This window comes from Mchenga conophoros, linkage group LG9 (assembly GCF_057382185.1).
Source record: "Mchenga conophoros isolate Kocher_MC1m ecotype Shallow Benthic linkage group LG9, M_conophoros_male_GT1.1, whole genome shotgun sequence".
NCBI classification, from domain to species: Eukaryota; Metazoa; Chordata; class Actinopteri; order Cichliformes; family Cichlidae; genus Mchenga; species Mchenga conophoros.
This window is the reverse complement of record NC_140534.1, coordinates 31,653,208-31,676,393: the sequence shown is the minus strand read 5'-3', so window position 1 is coordinate 31,676,393 and position 23,186 is coordinate 31,653,208. Positions and strand designations below refer to the sequence as shown.

The window sequence follows — 23,186 nt, the reverse complement described above, 5'->3', positions numbered from 1 at the left end:
AGAAATACTATAATTTAGCAGAAATACTATGTTAGGCACAAATCCTATAAAAAGCAGAAATACTATAATTTAGCAGAAATACTATATTAGGCATAAATCCTATGAAAAGCAGAAATAGTATGATTTAGCAGAAATACTGTATTTAGCACAAGTACCGAAAAGTACCAGAAATACTATGATTTAGCAGAATAGTAATAACTTATTGAAACACAAATGCACAGAGGGACACACAAACACAGGCTCTAATCCAGTCAACCAGTCTAACTATGTTCAATTTAAATCCTACAATGACATGCTGTCAAATAAGGGCAGGGTCCTCTCTCTCCCACTAAACACACACACACACACACACACACACACACACACACACACACACAGGGAGAGAGGACTAAGTTTCTAGGTCAGCCTGGGAGCTGCTGAATTTGAATCCACCAATCAGAGAGGCTGTTTACGTTTTCCCACCAAGACAGGTGCATCTTTTTACACACGCAGCACAGAGACATAGACCTGCTTCTTTCAGTTTATTTCACATAGTGAGGATTCCCCTCAAACAAATGACCATAATTTCCTAACCATAGGGGCTAGAGCGGTCATTCTTACACCGTTTTGTTCAGAAGAGATGGGGGAATCTTCAAGTGTTGACAATTTATCATTAAAATATGAATTTTTAGAGATATATGACATGGATGACTTGTTGACTTAGAAGCCACGAATTCCCCAATATGCAAATTTGAATACCTGGAGCCCACATACATGATTGGCTGGCTGGGAAGCTGTGCAGGCCCTGATTTGTGGATTTGAATTCCTCAGCCCTCAGATATGATTGGCTGGCTTAGAAGCCATGAAGGCCCCAATATGCAAATTTGAATGCCTCAGGACACATATATGATTGGCTGGGAAGCCGTGCAGGCCCTGATTTGAAAATTTGAATTTCTCAGTCCTCACAGAGGATTGGCTGCCTGGGGACCTGGCAGAAATATATAGAAATACTATGATTAAGCATAAATACTACATTTAGTAGAAATACTATGTTTTAGCACAAATACTATAAAAAGCAGAAATAGTATGATTAAGCATAAATACTACATTTAGTAGAAATACTATGTTTTAGCACAAATAGTATAAAAAGCAGAAATATTGTAATTTAGCAGAAATACTATATTAGGCACAAATCTTATAAAATAGCAGAAATAGTATTATTTAGCACAATAGTAATAAGTTAAACAGAAAAATTGGAAAAGCAAAATGGACAGCTGAAAAAATGCTGAACATGCTGAGGGTCCCTCAAATATACTTGTTAAATGAAAAAATCAGCAAAAAAATGCACAGGGAGAGAGAAGTAAGTTTCTAGGTCAGCCTGGGAGCTGCTGAATTTGAATCCACCAATCAGAGAGCCTGTGTACTTTTTCCCGCCAAAACATGTGCCTCTTTTTACACACGCAGCACAGAGAGGCACAGGATTATTGCAGCCTATTTCTCATAGTGAGGACTCCCCTCAAACAAATGACCATAATTTCCAAACCGTAGGGGCTAGAGCGGTCATTCTTACACCGTTTTGTTCAGAAGAGATGGGGGAATCTTCCAGTGTTTACAATTTATCATTAAAATATGAATTATTAAAGATATTTGACTTGTAATGCACCATAACTGAGTAGAGCGAAGCAAAAACTGCCTTGACTTGCCCTCAAACAACGCTTTGTAACTTGAAATCTATTTGGAGTATCGATATCATTCTTTCACCGTAAGAGACAGCAGGCTTTGGTGAACAATCATGGAAATTTTCAGGTCTCTGTGGAAATCCAACAAAAAGTTATGACGAGAGAAAAAAGTGGTTCATTTCCACAGTTTGAAATCTGAAGAAATCTGAGCGAAGGACGAATTTCCTACCCTCAAACAAGTCCAACTCATTTCAGAACGGTAATAGGTGAGAAAGAAATTCTTGAATTGTGAGCGTCAGGGGTGTCTGAAGATATTCGGGGACAAGCCTCATGTCTTAAAGTCACTTCGTTAAGGAGATATGACGATTCGAATATGCCTCTCATTACAGAAATCCAGCGGTGATTTTGAACAAGCTCTCCATTCACTTTATATGGAGAGTTTTCTGACATTGTGTTGGTCTGAGGAGATTTGCGAAAATTCTATAAATCCCACAACAATGATAGTGACATTTCCTGAAAGCCAGCAAAAATACCTACGTTTTGATGTATAATTTGTGGAAGTTGAGTGAAAATTGAGCAAGTAGCAAACAGTTGTTCGGACATGAAGAGAAGACTGCAAAAGCTTCAGTGACACACTGGAAGCCAAGAGCATAGCAACCATAACAACGCATGTATTTTGTGAAAAATCACAATTGTGCAACTCAAAACTTTAAGAGGCATAAAAGTAAAACGGTAAAAGATTTGAAATAGCTGAATCATACCTGAATAGCCCAATAATTTGTGAACATTTTAAAATTTGAATGGTTGTTCTAGGCGAAAGTATGAGGAAGTAGTTAGGTTTCAAAAACAAGCAAAATTTAGCAGAATTTTGGAAGTTTTCCATTCATTTCAATGGGACAAATTAAAGGAAAAAAGTGGAATATTTTAAAAAGTATAATAGCAAAAAATAGCAAAAATCATAGCAAGAAAGAGCAAAAATAGCAGAATAGTTTAAAATTTGAACGGTGAAAATAGCATAAAAATTGTGGAAGTAGTTAAGTGCCAAAAAGTGTACGGAAGCAACTGGAATAATAATAATAAAGTATAAAGAATAAAGAGAAACAGGAACTCAATAGTGTGGATGCTTAAAGCATCCACACAATAATAATAAAGAATAAAGAGAAACAGGAACTCAATAGTGTGGATGCTTAAGCATCCACACAATAACTAGAAAGTGCATTTTCTGAAGAAACTGCAGTGTGAATGCTTGAATCTGAATGTATGCACTGAAATGAATTAATTACTGAATTTAAGTTAAAAATCTTGAATGAGATAAAAAACAAAAAACCCGAATTTAACCTGAAAACAAAAGTGCTGAACTGCTAAAAGCTGAAGGTTACACAGAAGCAGAAGTTGGAAAAAAGCTGAAAATGTTTTAAATGTAAATTAGAAAACCCTAAGAAATGAGAAAAGAACATTTAGAGTCAGAAAACATCTGAATGAATATTAAAAGTTCATATTCTTTGAATCACTGAATGACTAAAATGTGATCCCTCCGCTTTGATCCACACAGTTTAAAAAATTTAAAAGTGTGAGCTTTGAAAGACACTGTGTTGGAAAGAGAACAACGATGGCGACGTTTTGAGGGTAAAATGATGGCTGTAACACTGTGGACACAGCAGCAGTTGAAAGAGAAGTGTTTAAGATGAATCTTGGCAGAGTGGCAGAGAGAGCTCGTTAAGCAGGCAGGTGTGAGCCTGGTTGCTATAGTGACTGCACCCAGTGGCTCCATACACACGGACACAGACATGCACCTCACTTTTGCTGCTTAAAATGAACAGAAAAGTCAGGCCGAAACAAATCGCTCCCAAATGAAAAGTAAAAGTCGTATTGACAAAATTCTTTCACCGTGAGCGACAGCAATGTCTAGTCTACCTAATTCTCAGTTTTCATGTCTGTGGAGTTTATTATATGGACGTGGTGACAGTGGAAAGACACCATGCTCTTCTGATTTTCAAACGAACCTTCTGAGCCATTTTAACATTAGAGTCTATGGAAGAGTTGGAGGGAGGAGGCTGTGCATTGGTGACATTTATGAAAGAACCATAACACCTAGGACAATAGTAAACACATTGGATGAAAGAGGACAGCCATGGCTACGTTTTGAGGGTAAAATCATACCTGTAGAGCAAACGCTGCGGACACAGCAGCAGTTTTAAAAAAGATTTTAAGATTAGTTTTTTTGCTCCTCTCACTCTAGCAGTTGAGCTGTCTCACTCTAGCCCCAACATTCCGTCCCATACACACCCATTATAAACTTTGAAACGGGTGAAAAAACATCATGAAACTTAAACTGGAACTGAAGAAAAAGTATAATAGATATTGAAAAGATAAATACAAGTTCAATAGTTGAATGTCTTGTCTTCGTTTTAAAGTTTGAATGGTGGCTCTATGTCAATGTATGTGGAAGTAGATACAGTTTAAAGAGGAGGAAGTTGAATGAGAATTTGAAGGGTCTCCCCATTGAAATACATTATAAATTTTTGTTGAAAAAAGTTGAATAAAATTAAAAATATAAATGTTAAAAATGAGAAAAATAGAAGCAATGTTGTCCAAAATAATAGGAATCTAACGGTGTTTGAATGGTTTTTCTAAGTTGAACGGTTTTGAAGTTATAGGATTACAAAAAACGTACGGAATACAGAATAAAATATAATAATAATAACTAGAAAGTGCATTTTCTGAAGAAACTGCAGTGTGAATGCTTGAATCTGAATGTATGCACTGAAATGAATTAATTGCTGAATTTTGAGTTAAAAATATTGAATGAGATAAAAAAAAAAAAAAAAAAAAAACGAATTTAACCTGAAAAGAAAGGTGCTGAACTGCTAAAAGCTGAAGGTTACACAGAAGAAGGAGTTGGAAAAAAACTGAAAATGTTTTAAATGTAAATTAGAAAACCCTAAGAAATGAGAAAAGAACATTTAGAGTCAGAAAACATCTGAAAGAATATTAAAAGGTCATATTCTTTGAATCACTGAATGACTCAAATGTGATCCCTCCACTTTGATCCACACAGTTTAAAAAGTTTAAATGCCTGAGCTTTGAAAGATACGGTGTTGGAAAGAGAACAATAATGGCGACAATTTGAGGGTAAAATGATGGCTGTAACACTGTGGACACAGCAGCAGTTGAAAGAGAAGTGCTTAAGATGAATCTTGGTACAGTGGCAGGCAGAGCTCGTTAAGCAGGCAGGTGTGAGCCTGGTTGCTATAGTGACCGCACCCAATGGCTCCATACACACGTACACAGACATGCGCCTCACTTTTGCTCCTTAAAATGAACAGAAAAGTCAGGCCCAAACAAATCGTTCCCAAATGAAAAGTATAGGTCGTATTGACGAAATTCTTTCACCGTGAGCGACAGCAGCTTCTAGTCTACTGAATTCTCAGTTTTCATGCCTGTGGAGTTTATTATATGGACGTGGTGACAGTGGAAAGACACCATGCTCTTCTGATTTTCAAACGAACCTTCTGAGCCATTTTAACATTAGAGTCTATGGAAGAGTTGGAGGGAGGAGGCTGTGCATTGGTGACATTTATGAAAGAACCATAACACCTAGGACAATAGTAAACACATTGGATGAAAGAGGACAGCGATGGCTACGTTTTGAGGGTAAAATCATACCTGTAGAGCAAACGCTGCGGACACAGCAGCAGTTTTAAAAAAGATTTTAAGATTAATTTTTTTGCTCCTCTCACTCTAGCAGTTGAGCTGTCTCACTCTAGCCCCAACATTCCGTCCCATACACACCCATTATAAACTCTGAAACGGGTGAAAAAACATCATGAAACTTAAACTGGAACTGAAGAAAAAGTATAATAGATATTGAAAAGATAAATACAAGTTGAATAGTTGAATGTCTTGTCTTCGTTTTAAAGTTTGAATGGTGGCTCTATGTCAATGTATGTGGAAGTAGATACAGTTTAAAGAGGAGGAAGTTGAATGAGAATTTGAAGGGTCTCCCCATTGAAATACATGGGAAATTTTTGTTGAAAAAAGTTGAATAAAATTAAAAATATAAATGTTAAAAATGAGAAAAATAGAAGCAGTCATGTCCAAAAGAATAGGAATCTAATGGTGTTTGAATGGTTTTTCTAAGTTGAACGGTTTTGAAGGAGATAGAGTACAAAAAACGTACGGAATCCATAATAATAAAATAGAATAAAGATTAGAAGAACAATACTGTGAATGCTTTTCAAGCATTCACACTAATAATAAAGATTAGAATAACAATACTGTGAATGCTTTTCAAGCATTCACACTAATAACTAGAAAGTGCATTTTCTGAAGAAACTGCAGTGTGAATGCTTGAATCTGAATGTATGCACTGAAATGAATTAATTGCTGAATTTTGAGTTAAAAATTTTGAATGAGATAAAAAAAAAAAAAAAAACAACCTGAATTTAACCTGAAAACAACAGTGCTGAACTGCTAAAAGCTGAAGGTTACACAGAAGAAGAAGTTGGAAAAAAGCTGAAAATGTTTTAATTGTAAATTAGAAAAACCTAAGAAATGAGAAAAGAACATTTAGAGTCAGAAAACATCTGAAAGAATATTAAAAGGTCATATTTTTTGAATCACTGAATGACTAAAATGTGATCCCTCCACTTGGACCCACACAGTTTAAAAAGTTTACATCTCTGAGCTTTGAAAGACAAGATGTTGGAAAAAGAACAACGATGGCGACGTTTTGAGGGTAAAATGATGGCTTTAACACTGTGGACACAGCAGCAGTTGAAAGAGAAGTGTTTAAGATGAATTTTGGCAGAGTGAGAGAGAGAGCTCGTTAAGCAGGCAGGTGTGAGCCTGGTTGCTATAGTGACCGCACCCAAGGGCTCCATACACACGTACACAGACATGCACCTCACTTTTGCTGCTTAAAATGAACAGAAAAGTCAGGCCGAAACAAATCGTTCCCAAATGAAAAGTAAAAGTCGTATTGACAAAATTCTTTCACCGTGAGCGACAGCAATATCTAGTCTACCTAATTCTCAGTTTTCATGCCTGTGGAGCTTATTATATGGACGTGGTGACAGTGGAAAGACACCATGCTCTTCTGATTTTCAAACGAACCTTCTGAGCCATTTTAACATTAGAGTCTATGGAAGAGTTGGAGGGAGGAGGCTGTGCATTGGTGGCATTTATGAAAGAACCATAACACCTAGTACAATAGTAAACACATTGGATGAAAGAGGACAGCCATGGCTACGTTTTGAGGGTAAAATCATACCTGTAGAGCAAACGCTGCGGACACAGCAGCAGTTTTAAAAAAGATTTTAAGATTAATTTTTTTGCTCCTCTCACTCTAGCAGTTGAGCTGCCTCACTCTAGCCCCAACATTCCGTCCCATACACACCCATTATAAACTCTGAAACGGGTGAAAAAACATCATGAAACTTAAACTGGAACTGAAGAAAAAGTATAATAGATATTGAAAAGATAAATACAAGTTGAATAGTTGAATGTCTTGTCTTCGTTTTAAAGTTTGAATGGTGGCTCTATGTCAATGTATGTGGAAGTAGTAAGAGTTTAAAAATGAGTAAATTGAATGAGAATTTGAAGGGTCTCCCCATTGAAATACATGGGAAATTTTTGTTGAATAAAGTTGAATAAAATTAAAAATATAAATGTTAAAAATGAGAAAAATAGAAGCAGTCATGTCCAAAAGAATAGGAATCTAATGGTGTTTGAATGGTTTTTCTAAGTTGAACGGTTTTGAAGGAGTAGGAGTACAAAAAACGTACGGAATAGATAAAATAGAATAATAAAGATTAGAAGAACAATACTGTGAATGCTTTTCAAGCATTCACACTAATAATAAAGATTAGAATAACAATACTGTGAATGCTTTTCAAGCATTCACACTAATAATAAAGATTAGAATAACAATACTGTGAATGCTTTTCAAGCATTCACACTAACTAGAAAGTGCATTTTCTGAAGAAACTGCAGTGTGAATGCTTGAATCTGAATGTATGCACTGAAATGAATTAATTGCTGAATTTTGAGTTAAAAATATTGAATGAGATAAAAAAAAAAACAAAAAAAAAAAAAACGAATTTAACCTGAAAACAAAGGTGCTGAACTGCTAAAAGCTGAAGGTTACACAGAAGAAGGAGTTGGAAAAAAACTGAAAATGTTTTAAATGTAAATTAGAAAACCCTAAGAAATGAGAAAAGAACATTTAGAGTCAGAAAACATCTGAATGAATATTAAAAGGTCATATTCTTTGAATCACTGAATGACTCAAATGTGATCCCTCCACTTTGATCCACACAGTTTAAAAAGTTTAAATGCCTGAGCTTTGAAAGATACGGTGTTGGAAAGAGAACAATAATGGCGACAATTTGAGGGTAAAATGATGGCTGTAACACTGTGGACACAGCAGCAGTTGAAAGAGAAGTGCTTAAGATGAATCTTGGCAGAGTGAGAGAGAGAGCTCGTTAAGCAGGCAGGTGTGAGCCTGGTTGCTATAGTGACTGCACCCAAGGGCTCCATACACACGTACACAGACATGCACCTCACTTTTGCTGCTTAAAATGAACAGAAAAGTCAGGCCGAAACAAATCGCTCCCAAATGAAAAGTAAAAGTCGTATTGACAAAATTCTTTCACCGTGAGCGACAGCAGCTTCTAGTCTACCTAATTCTCAGTTTTCATGTCTGTGGAGTTTATTATATGGACGTGGTGACAGTGGAAAGACACCATGCTCTTCTGATTTTCAAACGAACCTTCTGAGCCATTTTAACATTAGAGTCTATGGAAGAGTTGGAAGGAGGAGGCTGTGCATTGGTGACATTTATGAGAGAACCGTAACACCTAGGACAATAGTAAACACATTGGATGAAAGAGGACAGCGATGGCTACGTTTTGAGGGTAAAATCATACCTGTAGAGCAAACGCTGTGGACACAGCAGCAGTTTTAAAAAAGATTTTAAGATAAATTTTTTTGCTCCTCTCACTCTAGCAGTTGAGCTGTCTCACTCTAGCCCCAACATTCCGTCCCATACACACCCATTATAAACTCTGAAACGGGTGAAAAAACATCATGAAACTTAAACTGGAACTGAAGAAAAAGTATAATAGATATTGAAAAGATAAATACAAGTTGAATAGTTGAATGTCTTGTCTTCGTTTTAAAGTTTGAATGGTGGCTCTATGTCAATGTATGTTGAAGTAGTAAGAGTTTAAAAATGAGTAAGTTGAATGAGAATTTGAAGGGTCTCCCCATTGAAATACATGGGAAATTTTTGTTGAATAAAGTTGAATAAAATTAAAAATATAAATGTTAAAAATGAGAAAAGTAGAAGCAGTCATGTCCAAAAGAATAGGAATCTAATGGTGTTTGAATGGTTTTTCTAAGTTGAACGGTTTTGAAGGAGTAGGAGTACAAAAAACGTACGGAATAGATAAAATATAATAACTAGAAAGTGCATTTTCTGAAGAAACTGCAGTGTGAATGCTTGAATCTGAATGTATGCACTGAAATGAATTAATTGCTGAATTTTGAGTTAAAAATATTGAATGAGATTAAAAAAAAACAAAAAAAAAAAACGAATTTAACCTGAAAACAAAGGTGCTGAACTGCTAAAAGCTGAAGGTTACACAGAAGAAGAAGTTGGAAAAAAGCTAAACATGTTTAAAATGTAAATAATAAAAAAATGAGTAATGACAAAAGAAAATTTAGAGTCAGAAAATCTCTGAATGAATATTAAAAGTTCAAATTCTTCTAACTGAAATGAACTTAAAAGATGAACAAAAATTCTGGAGAAAATGCAAACTTTAATATACAGCATAATGTTTTTCAGACATATACACGTGTATATCATGTTTAATAGTATTACATACATCAATTTGTTTTGTATGTCATAGAAAATAAAATAAAAATCTTAAGTCATATTTTACAGCTTCTTTCTGAAAAGGACTAGTAGAATAAATAAAAATAACTAAATTAAATAACTAAATAAAAAATAATAAGCAAGATATGAAATACATGAAAATTCAACTTTTAAAACCACAATCCTGAACCTTTAAATTGTGTTGGTTTCTTAGAACATGGCTGAACAGCTGTTTCTATCGTCCTACTTAATCTGTCTACACATCTTTTTATTACTCATTCTTCTTTATGTTTTAATGTAAACAGAGTCCACACAGTGGTAAAAGAGAACTGTATAGAGATTTTTGAGTAAACTCAAATGAAAGCCTAAGGTGGTGACACAGTTTAACACATGCAAATAATCAAATAAACACATTAGTCCTTTTTGTGAACATGGATAAATAAGTATCCATACAGCATTGTTCAGCCATGCCACTAAATGCTTTTTTACACATTGTTTTAACCTGGGCTCAGACACAAAGTCCCAAAATTAGTTAGTCCCTGACTTTGAGTTGTGGTTATGACTAATTATTATACACAAGGCTTTATCTATCTAAACTCTAAGTACACAAATATGAAAAAAAAACCTATACTTACCAGCTGATACCCCACACTACACACTAGGTGTGCCATGTGACCTGAAACTTTGGTACAAACTTATCATAATCATTCTGTTAACACTGTTTTTTAACACTGTTTGTGTTGCTGTTCAGCAGTTTAAAATGTTTTAGATTGGATTACATGGAATGAATTTGAATTTTCTTGGGGGGTTTTGTGTGTGTTTTGTTCTTAGCAGATTTTTTCTTCCATAACGTTGAATTCCAGTTACCACATTTCTGGCCATATGACATCCCGAGTGCCCACTTAAAAAAATCCCCACAGTTAATTCAACATTAAAACAAAATAAAAATATGTTAAATAAATAAAGGTTTGCTCTGTGATGAAATACTAAATAAGCATACATTGTACAGAGCACTAACAATGACAACAATCCTTTAGCCTGTTGATCAGAGAGAGGCAGTCATTATGTCCATTTAAAACCTGTAATCACAGAGCACAACGTTTCTGTGAAACTATGAAGTCCCATATGATCCTCATCATGTCCAGTGACTTCAGAGTGGATCCTCCCTGTCATCCGGCCAGTGTTTGATGTGTGGCAAGCAGCACAGAAGCAGGATAGCTGAGGACTTTAAAAGAAGAGCAGAAAACAGGAATATGTAGTTGTAAATGTAAATATCAGTGATACTTGTCTTGTCAAAGGGAATAAAATAATGAAAATGTTAACTTACACACTCATTTAGGGAGGATCTTGACACTGCACAGAGGAGGCACAGTCAGTCTGACAATGATGGTGATCTCCAGGGATGTTTTCCTGCAGCAACATTCCTGCCAACTGGCCGTATGATCCAGAGTAGTTGGTTTGTAATAAACAGAAAGGTGTATATGTTAGGTAGTGTGCACTCAGAGCTGGTCCTAAGAAACAAACACATCCTGTAATAAACTGAATACCTGTAGTAGTGCTGCTGCAAATATGAAGCCCTTCTATCATGAGTGGTTTCAAAGAAGGTGTTTTGGAGGCTCAGTCACAGAAACTGTGCAGTCTGTTCAGTCCTGAGTGTCTCGGCTCTGAAGGGGATGGATCACAGAGGGAAACACCTGAGTACAGACATTACAATACACTCTAACACTCCTAAGGTCAAGTGAAAACACAATTTAAACACTTCACAAAGAATGAATACATGTTTTCATGGAAATAATGTCATTAACCCTTTTTGTTGTTAGTAAATCTCACCGACTGCTTGTGGGACAAGCTAGAAGGAAGACTTATCACAGAATCTCTCCTGTGCTCCAGATGTGAAGTCTCACGCTCTGATCGTATGGCGATGAAGATGGTGATGATGAAGTTTCTCTGATCTGTGGCATTACAGTTTCTAGCTGCTATGTGCTTCACATTGTTGGATTTTACATGTGAAGATTGGAGAAGACACAGGAGGACTGTGTCTTGCTTAAAAAAAAAAAAGAAAAAAAAAAGGAAACCTAACAGGAAAGGAAACCCCCCCTCAACTCCCACCGTACCCTCCCCCCCCCCTCCCACTCAACTCCCCAACCTCACACCATCCAATGTCTATACAAATGTAGGGTATCAGCTGGTAACAGAAAGCAAGTGTAACATATGCACTACATATGTAACACTGCTGAAACATTTCTGGCCAGAAATGTGCAGTTATCAACCCAGACCCACCCTGATGATTGCACTGGCCAGAAACATGATAAAAGCTCATAAAAATTTATGTTTCATAGTAAAATTGGTCCAAAAATATAATTGTGTACTTTTGAAAAAGTTTAAAGTTTATAACAAACCAAAATAATAACATTTTTGTAAATAGTATTTCAAAATAGAGGCACACATAAAGTGGCTTAACTGTCATTATTGCTGTAATTAGGTTTGTTTGTTTGTTTGTTTGTTTGTTTGTTTGTTTTTTTAAAAAGCAACCTTTAGTCATTATTGTTCTCTCAGAAACAATGAAGAAGCTGTTGAACATTTATGTGTTGTGTAGGCAATCCTCTGGTCCACCCTCCCTCCCTCCCAGCCACAGTGAGACTGGGGCAGCCTGGCAGGATGTTGAAGCCTGGCTGCAGAGAGGATATGCCTACACTATTCATTTTAAACTGCTATATTTGATTTTTCTGACATTTATAGGTTACTGTTAGTGAATTTTAGATTTTCTGTAATAAATAAAATTGTCATCTTTTACTGATATCATTACTTAATTCATGTAATTGTATTTTATGTAAACAATTCAACCATTATACTGCAATGCAGGGCGTCAACTTTTAAATAGCGCTCTACTTTCTTAAGTCATTCAAAAATATAGAAATTACTTACTGTATTCAAAGATCTAGATCATGAATCATCACAGGACAATACACAGTATACTGGGTCATGGTAACTATGGTAGGTCTTCATGACTCCAGAATGGAGACATCGATCTGACTGAGAAATGAAAATTAGGTCAAGCAGTGTGTTCTTCTCTGTGGTAGGGGCAGTGATGACCTGTGCGTATCCCCTAGACTCAAACAACTCCATGATTGGTTTGTTTGCACTGGATAAAACATTCTCATTAAAATCACCACAAACTATGATGGGATGACAGTCCATGATCTCCAATGAGTCTAATAGGCTTACCAGGTTTTTCAGGAATGGCCTCAGAGTGTAGTCTGGAGGTCTGTATACAACTGCAATCAGAGCACTGACTGGTGCTTCAACCTTTAAAGCCAGAAATTCAAGGTCAGTTACATTATGGATGTACTGTTTTTCATGCACTTGAATGTCACTTTTCACATAAACAGCAACTCCACCACCACTTCTGTTTGCCATCTGGGGAAAGTTTGTGTAGGACAGGTGTCTGTTGCGTTTGAACAAATTATAATTTTCCAAGTGGAGACTCTCTGCGACAAAAGAGCCCCGCAGGTGTGTTTCTGTTAGGCACAAAACATCTGCTAGACACAATTCATGGTGACTTTTGATGTCATTAATGTGAGCTGGCAGTCCCTCTGTATTATGATGAACAATGGTGAAAACCTCTGACCTGCTGAGGGTTTGTCTCACGTGTAGAAGAGGCATCATGTCATCAAGGTTGGCTTGTCTCATGTTCTCAAGTGCTGCAGTGATTTCTGGGTTGGTGAATATTTTTTTCTCCTCCATATCAAGAAGATACAGTCCACTGAGAGACGTCACTCTACTGACAGCTACGTAGGCCATGCCGGGCTCAAAAATGCTCTTAAGAGAGACAACAGCTGATGTGGTTGTCATACCCTGTACCTTATGTATTGTACATGCAAAGGCCAGCTTCACTGGGAACTGTCTTCGTACCACTCCTTTCTGCTTCAGATTCTCCTCTGCTCTCTCAATGTACACCATGTCGTCTGCTGGTGTGCGGTTATTCTTTCCAGATGTCTCATTATCCATTTTAAGTCCAAGCTTGATGATGTGTTGGTCGTTTTCAGAGTAAACTACTCTAAGTAGTTTTCCAAAAGCTCCATTAACCAAACCATTTTGTATGTCAATGTTTCTGGTGAGCATGACACGAGCTCCTTCTGCAACTTTCAGTGTGTCTGGTAACTCGTTTTTACCTCCTTTGAATGGTCTGTCTTGAAGTGCCATTCTGCCAGTTCTAGGATCTTTTCTAAAATCATCTGCATCGATGTCAATGACATGAGTGTGGAGCAGAGCCAGTGTTGCAGAGTTGTGTGCATCCACTTCTTTATTAGTTGCAAAAATGTGCAATGCATCAGTCGGACAATGGGCTGGTTCAGTTATGGCCTGTAACAACAAATCTCTATCTGCTTCGCAAAGCTCATCCAACTTTCCTTTTACACGAATTCTGTTCAGCATCTCTGCAAAGACAACATCATCTTTCTGACGCATAATCTCGGTCAGAGTGATCATCTGAAAATGCTCCCGCCACAGGTCGATCTCGGATGGGTTGTGCACACAGAGAGGTTTAGACTGTCGCACTGGGGGTAGCTGATAGAAGTCTCCGACAGCAATGACTGACATGCCTCCAAAGGGTCTCCGAGTCCCTTTGATCTGTTTGAGTCTTGCATCTACATATGCAAACAGATGTCTTGACACCATAGACACTTCGTCAATGACGATTATTTCAGCATTCATAAGTTCTGATCTGACTTCATCCAGCTGATTGCCAAGTCCCTGAATGGGAGGTTTTAAGCTTCTAGGCAGCTTGAGAAGAGAATGCAGTGTTGTTCCAGAAATGTTAAAAGCTGCAGTCCCAGTGAAAGCAGTTAACAGGACAGTGGGTTTTGATATGTCAACGTCGTCTGCATATCTGGGCACTTTGCTCAGTATCTTAGATGCTTCTGAGTAGATGCATTTGATAAGATGTGATTTTCCTGTTCCAGCACCACCATTAATATAAAAGAAAAACTGCTCTGGATTTAGAGCACAGACTCTTTTAATGCACCAGTCTCTAACTGCATAAAATATGCAGGCTTGCTTCTTATTCAGATTTTGAAACATCTGACGTAACAATGTGGGATCAATAGCAGGGGGTTCCCTGATGGCTCTGACTTCTGTTGAAGCATCAGCCTGACGGCTGTAGTCGGGCACATCTTCCTGTTCATTTTCATTGTCTCGCTCTCTTTCTTGTTCAACAAGTGGCAACCTTACGAGATCTGATTCAGGTGCCAGATTACACCATTCGTCAGTCACATCTCTGTTCTGCTCATATTCCTCAACAGCGCTCTCGATCTCCTCACTGTTTTTCTCATATTTTTCTCTATTTCTTTTGACAATGTGTTGCACGTACTCAAGACGATCAGTACCTGGTAGCTGTACACAGCCAGCACCATAGAAAGCCTGATAGGTTGGCAAAGATGGTGTTTTCAGTTCGTGGTCTGAACGATGAGGAAGGTACAGTTTAAGCAGTCTTCCATAATATTGCTCTGGATGTTTTTCTTGTGAGCAGCGGTGAAATCTGATGATAGCAGGCTTATTGTTTTTGCGCCTTTGCACAAACCCCATCTCATTGAGAAGGGGCAAAACATCTTTACCTTTTTTCTGTTGGCCATAGACAATCCTGCAAGTAGCAGCAAAGTCTGCCATGCACATCTCCTCATACTCTGGTGTTTCAGGTCTGGCTTTGTATTTGTCATTCAAAGATGTCATCCAAACATTGGAAGATTCAGGTGTTGTGTTGTCCAGAACTGACAGGGGACGACTCATTTTCACAGGATTATCATCAGTTGGTATGAATATTACAGCACGTGAACATTGCTTCATGTGAAGACCACATGCACGAGCAACACATTCTTGTGCACTGATCTCTCGCTTCTTTGAATATGCCTGCATGACGGCTCTCATTTCATCGCACTCATTTACACTGTCCTTATGGGAGTTCTCAATGACAGTTTTCAGGTACTCAGATAGCCCGCCCTCTTTTTTTGATATATATTTCATTAAATAATTTGCAGCACCAAAAGCATCTAAAACAAAGCTTATGTCGATATTACTGTTCCAGGCTTCAAGCAGATGTGGATTATAGCCATTTATCCAAGAGTCTTTTGGATCACGCTTTAGTATGATCGTACTCCTTGTGTTCATTTTATTCAGGTATCTCTGATATTCTGCATGTGTCAAGTTGCATCTTGCCAAGAGCTGCTCTAAACTCATGGAAGCAGTTTCAGGTTCATTCAGCAGCTGGTTCAGTGGTCTGAGCTTGTTCTTTGCCGTTTCTACTTCCAGTGCATCATCCTCACTGGGTCTTGTGATCATTGTCTCATTGCAGGGTGGTTTGGGAAAACCAAAACGGCACCCGGAGCTTAAACTCCTAAAGCACGTCTTTGTGTGGTTCTTACTGTGTTTTTGCACTTCTGTTACTTTTTTGTACAGTTCAGGTTGTTTATGTGGATCAGGCAGCTGAGCTGTGATGTATTTGTTTATAAAATCAAGAACAGTTTGCTCATCATCCTCCTCAAACACAGGAGCACCTTCTACCCACAGGAGGCAGTGTATGTGTGGGCTTCCTCTGTGCTGAAACTCAACTCTGTAAAAGTAGTCAATGACTTTGCCAAGTGGCTCTGCGGGAGATAAGAGTAAATCTCTGAATAATGCTTCAACTCTCTTGTCAAACATGCGCATTGTTGTGACAGGATTGCTTCTCAGGATGTCACACTTTGCTGACCAGTCGAGTCCTTCAAAATTCACTTGTTCACCTTGCTGCCTTGTTATTGCCTCGATCACTTCAGGCCAGCGCATTTCAGCAGCTGAAAATGTGCAAAAGAACGTGGGAGTTCCCAACTGTCTGATCATGGCAAAAAGATCTCTTGTTGTTTTCTCCCAATAGGCTGGGGTTCCTCTCAGAGGCTGCATGAATCTCACTGCATCTTTATTTCGCACCAGTTTCTCCACCTCATGTTTATCTTGTAACATGCCTGAGGTTATTTTTCTACCATCTCTGGTCAGAGGCTTTGCCTTCCTTAACTGTACTGTCATGCTGGATGTAGCCAAGTGTATTTCAGTCACAAACTGTGCAAAGAACAAATAGTTTGTGTCTTTGGCAAAACGATCATCAATGCAGAAAAGTCTTGATTTGAAATACCCACTGGGGGATACTTTGATCAGCCTTCTTTCATCAAGTGTGTTTTGACCTGTAGGAAACTGCACAGGGAAGGCCATGGCCTCCAGTTTAGGTGTTTTGAAAAAACTTATTGGATTGTTTCTCTCTGCAGGAGCAACAGAGTAGATTCCTTCACTGAAACATAATATCTCCTCAGCCACATCAGGGGGCTGCAAACAGGACTCGAGTGCAAAACCACCATTAGTCAGTCCATCTGCTTGCTCTGAATCATCTCTCATCTGTTCATGCGATTGTTCACCATCACAGGGTAACATGTCAATGTCCTGTTCATTTATATTTTGTGCTTCACTCAGTGCATTTTTCTCACAGCTGTCAATTTCCATTAAATCAGCCTCATCATAATCGTCCTCATTCATGTTTTCATCATCATCATCCTCATCATCTTCATCAGGAAGAGTTGGATCACACAGCTCAGCATCATCTCTGATGCTCACATCCTTATACTGTGGATGAATCTGCTTGAGTTTATGCAGTGCTTGCACAAGTTTAGACCAGCTTACAGTCTGAAACAGCTGATGACCTTTGTAAGACAAGCGTCTCTTCAGTTTTATTCTCATGACCTGAGAATTAATTCTCAATCGAGGCAATGTTTCAACAGTTTCCTGTACCTCTGATGGGACACAGACCACATTTCCTCTAATTGCTCTTTGTCTGCCTTTGGGAAGAGGAATGATCTTGGCAAATGGTATGCACTTGGCTATGAGATGTCTCTCCAGTATGTTGAGATCAGACAGTTCAGCTGGAATATCAGCAAGATCCAACTTATTGGCAACAGCAAGTGCTGGCATGGATCCATTTTTAAGATGATCGTGGCAGGTGTGACAAATCCACTCTCTCTTTCTCTCATCGGGAACATTGCACTGCTCATTTCTGCAGTTTTCATCACAAACATGAACAAACTTTCCTGTCAAACATGTTGTAACTACATGTGGGTTTCTGACATAATTTGACCTTCTGCAGGGTCGTACTTGGTTTGGAAATGAAGCCTTGAAACATACAGTACATGGGTATGATGGTCCAGCTTTGATTTGTGATTTGAACACAGATATGGCCTCGTTAATCACACTGTTGTCACTCTCTTGGGTTTGTCTGTTCACCCATCTGTATTTCCTTTTTATTTTCATTGCACATCTCATGTTGTGCATAATCCTGAATGCAAGATTACTTTGATACCTGTCTCGCATTAGTTGTTTCATCAGTTGTCTGTGTCTCTCTCTGAATTCTGGGTTTTCTCGATACCTTTTAGTGATATAGCTTTTTTTCTTCTCTCTGAAATCAGAATTGTCATAGTAACATCTTTTAATATATTGTTGTTGTTTCTTTCTAACTGTAGCATTCTCAGAAAAACGTTTTTTAACATATTGTTTTTGTTTCTTTCTGAATTCATCATTTTCACAGTAACGTCTTGTAATATATTGCTGTTGTTTCTGTCTGAATTCATCATTTTCACAGTAACGTCTTCTAATATATTGCTGTTGTTTCTGTCTGAATTCATCATTTTCACAGTAACGTCTTTTCATATACTGTTGTTGTTTTTGTCTAACTTCAGGATTGTTTTTATATGTCTTGCTTGTGCAAGATTTTTTCTTTTCTTTGTAATCTTTATTTGAAGCATACTTTTGTTGTTCTTTCCTTTTTTGGTTTTCTTTTCTCTGATTTCTGGGTTTCTCTGATGCCATTAATCTTCTTTTCATTTTGTTCCTTTGTTGTTTATTAACTTTTTTCAGTTTTTGTAAAACTATATCAGAAAGGTCACAGGCAGCAACATTTGTTATGGCAGCATTTGATTGACATAAAAAAGCATCACTTGATGGAAGGAAACTTAATTCACTGCATAGTTCTTCAGTTGGTATATTAGGAGGTTCATTCTGATCTTCATATGATGTGAACTGAGTTACGTGAACTTCTTTTTGTTTCACCAGTGGCGTACAAATGGACATTTGACAAAAGATGTTCTCAGTCAGATCAGTCGTTGTGTTTCTCCTTGGAGTAGAGGAGTTTGCTTCATCAACAGTTGTATCAGAGTGAGTAGATGCCACAGCAGTGGCAGCTGTTGGTCTGCAGACTGTGTCTGTGATAGTATCACTCAGGTTGACTGTGCTCATACTGTAGAACTGCACAGGCTTCAGTTCATAGTTACAAGAGGGTGATATCTCCATCATTTCATAAGAATCTTGGATCCTCTTAATCATGTCACTGAGGAGTATGAATTTCAGCATCACTGCTGTACCACGATTACGTGACTGTAGTAATAGAGGAAGACCACTGGGTGTTCTGGAGTGTGGATCAAAGAAACCATATTTGCCTGATGTGGATCTGAACACTGCGATACACAATCCACTCATAATCAATAAGGCATACTGCACATCTGACAACAGGCAGCTCAGTCCTGCTTCTAAGCTGAGAAAGGTATCTACTGCCTCCTCTGGAGGTTCTTCAAATGTCCCATACCGGGAAGGCTGTGTCATGTCGACATCATACATAGACCAGCGAGCATCAACTTTGTCTGGCAGCTCATCGGTTGCCAAATGAATATTTTTAGGAAATCTTTTCTTGGCCTCTTTGTACATCACATCACCTTTATCCAAGACCAGATTAAGGTCAGCTGTAGTCATGTTTTCATTCTCATGAAGGAAAGCAAGAAATGTGAGTGAGTTACATGTGCACTGCTTGTTTCTGGAGTCTCCATATTTAGGATGAGCCTGGCTGCGAGATGCACAGACATGTATAACAGAGGGCTGGTTTTCAAGGTTCAGTCTTTCTGCATGAGATGGTCCTGCCACATCACTGTGACAGCCTCTTTTCAAAAAATCAGCATAACCCACCTGTGGGTCACATGACACCTCATGTTGTTCATTAAATTCATGCTGCAGTCCACTCTTTACAGCATCAGCATAAGATACCTGTTGTACATGTGCAGGAACATGTTGACCTGCCTGTTTGACACTGTCAGAATTGGTCTTTGTAGACACACTGTCTTCTGCAGAGCTCTGAGGAAAATCAAACTCAGCTTGTTCACATGTTGGTACTTCGTGAAACTCATGAAACTTTTTCCAGCGTTGTTTTGCAGCTTGTGACTTTTTCTGCTTCCTTGGCATTTTCACACACCTGCAAGTGTTTCTTAGTCTTTAGAAAATATGTTCACAAGATAAGAGTGGCACACACCAGGAGATGTTGTCTTTGTTTTTATATTTCAGTTTTTATTTGTCTTAAACAGTTGTCTTTCGTTTGACAGTTGTTCTTCAGTTGAGAGAATATTATGCACTCTCTTTATTGGCTTGGCATTTTTCAGCAGCAAGCCAAGAGTGAAAAACAGGTAGAGAGAAAATTTAGAAGAGAGAACAGGCAGAGCAGGAGAGACACGGCTGGGAAATCACAATCAAACCGTGAATTAGTTTTCTTTGTTTGTTCTCAGGTAGAGGCAATATATGCACTCTTTATTGCTTTGTTGGCTTGGCGTTTTTCAGCAGCAAGCCAAGAGTGAAAAACAGGTAGAGAGAAAATTTAGCAGTGAGAACAGACAGAGCAGGAGAGACACGGCTTTAAATCAAACCGCAGATTTTTCTTTGTTTGTTCAGTTTGTTCATAGGTTGAGGCAAAATATGCACTCTTTATTGCTTTGTTGGCTTGGCGTTTTTCAGCAGCAAGCCAAGAGTGAAAAACAGGTAGAGAGAAAATTTAGCAGAGAGAACAGACAGAGCAGGAGAGACACGGCTTTAAATCAAACCGCAAAAGGATTGTTGGTTTGGCAAAATTTCTCACAAACCACAGAGTGAAATACAGATGGAAAGAAGGCAGAGACAACAGGTGGAGCAGGACAGAGGATAGAGGGGTTGGGGGGTTGGGATGTGAGAGAGAAGACTGGAGATCTGGTCCTTGTTCTTCTTCTGCACACTCTGAACAAAAAACAAGAAAAAAAATAATTTTATTAAAATTATATCACATGGTAATTGTATGAACTAATTGTGACTACTGAAAAAGGACAAAACAAATATTCAAGCTAAACTGTTGTCGGCTGCCATGTGCAAAAAGTTGCACACTTTTTAAAAGAATAAATATTTAATTAAATTCAGCAATAATATTTTTAAATACAAATATGATTGAGTGAATCATTAATTAATCACATGTAGTGTGACTACAAAAATGTACGAAAAAAATATTTTAGCCCAATTGTTAAGCTGCACTTATGTGTATTTATTATAAAATTGTGTTTAAAAGGTCTAGCACAAAGTTTGAACCCATCACTTTACATCTTATATTAGTCAGATTATTTTATTATTTTGGTCTACTTCTCTTACAGTATGTGCACACCTACCAGGCAAAGCACAGTGTCAGTCAGGTTCCTGAAAGTGTAAGACGAGAAATAATACGTTAGTTGTCTGTACAGTGTTATCAGACTAACAGAAATACAAAGCCCACACGACATGATACACTGAACTTCTAGTCAGCAGGGTAATTATAGAGTAATATAGCACACCAACTGATACAGCAGCCATTTTACAATTCAAACTAATTAACTGAAGTATTGCCACTTATGTAAGGCTACTGTTAGACTGTTACTAGCCTTAGCATTGCTGCTAGCGCTAGCATTCCGGCTAGCATTAGCACTTCAGTTAGTGTTAGCAATGCAGCTAGCGTTAGCATTGCAGCTAGCGTTAGCAATGCTACTAGCGCTAGCACTCTTACTGTTAAAACTGAGCCACAATGGCAATAATAAAGCTCATTTCTTACTTTTGTCTCACTGACCGGCAAGAAATATCACAGGAATATTATTTTTGTCAGTTAACAAGTGCTAAGGCTAGTGTTAGCACTATAGCTAGCGTTAGCATTGTTGCTAGCATTAGCATCGTTGCTAGCATTAGCATCGAAGCTAGCGTTAGCACTGCTGCTAACAGCAAAACGTCATAAACGTATATAAATGATAGCGAAGGTTATTCTTTTTTCTTTCTTTCTTTCTTTCTTCTTTGAATTCTTTTTAACTCTGTTGGACTTGATATGTGAGTTTAAATGTCAAACATGTATTTTTTCCATCATAAAAATAAAACACTGCAGTACTGAGTGTACTGTACTTACCACAGCAGAGAGCAAAGCGGAATGACGACAGTTGGTCCAGTGAAAGGTTAAAAACAGATGAGGCGTTCAGGTGGTGCTTGGAAATTTGACCATCAGTTTGAACAGCAATAATGAGCATATACATGTCTGTGTGTTGGTCTCTGTGTGTGAGATAGAGGGGAAAAATACACTATACTAGTGTACAAATTGGTCCTTTTTGCCCAAGTATAAGCGAATGAGTGACATACAGAAAAACAGGGCAACTGGCATTAAATGAGCAAATAAAAAGTATTAAATCTTGAACTGTTTTGTGGGTTTTATTTTAAGACTACTTTGAGTGTATTCGTGGGGAGATAAACAGAATATAAACAGAAACATTAAATGAGATTAGATTAGTTAAACGTTAGTTAAAAGGTGGGGAAATTAACTACAGACCAATAGATGCTGAGAGCTTTAATTATCCAGTCAGAAAGGACGATTTTGAAGTCATCAACTGACTCCAACTGCCCAGATCTGAAAAACCTTTGTGCTAATCACAATGCTCTACTTAGTTGGCATATACTAACTAGTGACAAACTATTAAGCTGTGGCAAAAACCTGTCAAATCTGTCTTATTGTACTATTGAAAAAGTTAATCTTACTATTTTACTAAACATTTTTAGGTTTAACCTTGGCAGAGTGAGAGAGAGCTCATTAAGCAGGCAGGTGTGAGCCTGGTTGCTATAGTGACTGCACCCAATGGCCCCATACACACGACACAGACATGCGCCTTACTTTTGCTGCTTAAAATGAACAGAAAAGTCAGGCCGAAACAAATTCTTCCCAAATGAAAAGTAAAAGTCGTATTGACAAAATTCTTTCACTGGGAGCGAGAGCAATGTCTAGTCTACCTAATTCTCAGTTTTCATGCCTGTGGAGCTTATTATATGGACGTGGTGACAGTGGAAAGACACCATGCTCTTCTGATTTTCAAACGAACCTTCTGAGCCATTTTAACATTAGAGTCTATGGAAGAGTTGGAGGGAGGAGGCTGTGCATTGGTGACATTTATGAAAGAACCATAACACCTAGTACAATAGTAAACACATTGGATGAAAGAGGACAGCGATGGCTACGTTTTGAGGGTAAAATCATACCTGTAGAGCAAACGCTGCAGACACAGCAGCAGTTTTAAAAAAGATTTTAAGATTAATTTTTTTGCTCCTCTCACTCTAGCAGTTGAGCTGTCTCACTCTAGCGGCAACATTCCGTCCCATACACAACCATTATAAACTCTGAAACGGGTGAAAAAACATCATGAAACTTAAACTGGAACTGAAGAAAAAGTATAATAGATATTGAAAAGATAAATACAAGTTGAATAGTTGAATGTCTTGTCTTCGTTTTAAAGTTTGAATGG

The 23,186-nt window shown here is 37.8% G+C and overlaps 1 protein-coding gene across 1 annotated transcript; it reads right to left on the bottom strand.

The window, feature by feature from the left end:
- Nucleotides 1-9,044: 9,044 nt before the first annotated feature.
- Nucleotides 9,045-21,821, bottom strand: LOC146567614 (uncharacterized). The gene is made up of 6 exons (XM_085287547.1): nucleotides 21,809-21,821; nucleotides 21,051-21,078; nucleotides 12,763-20,629; nucleotides 11,085-11,201; nucleotides 10,865-10,968; nucleotides 9,045-10,762 (listed from the first exon to the last, which is right to left on the bottom strand). Exons 3-4 carry the CDS (start codon nucleotides 19,831-19,833, stop codon nucleotides 11,181-11,183), a joined length of 7,092 nt encoding a protein of 2,363 aa, XP_085143673.1. The 5' UTR covers nucleotides 19,834-20,629; nucleotides 21,051-21,078; nucleotides 21,809-21,821; the 3' UTR covers nucleotides 9,045-10,762; nucleotides 10,865-10,968; nucleotides 11,085-11,180.
- Between the last annotated feature and the right edge of the window lie 1,365 nt (nucleotides 21,822-23,186).

Coding starts and splice junctions, on each gene's coding strand:
- LOC146567614 (XM_085287547.1), bottom strand. CDS start 19,833: ATGCCAAGGAAGCAGAAAAAGTCACAAGCTGCAAAACAACGCTGGAAA. Junction 11,202..12,762: donor GGCCATTCCTGAAAAACCTG/GTAAGCCTATTA, acceptor CATCCCCTTCAG/AGCCGAGACACTCAGGACTG.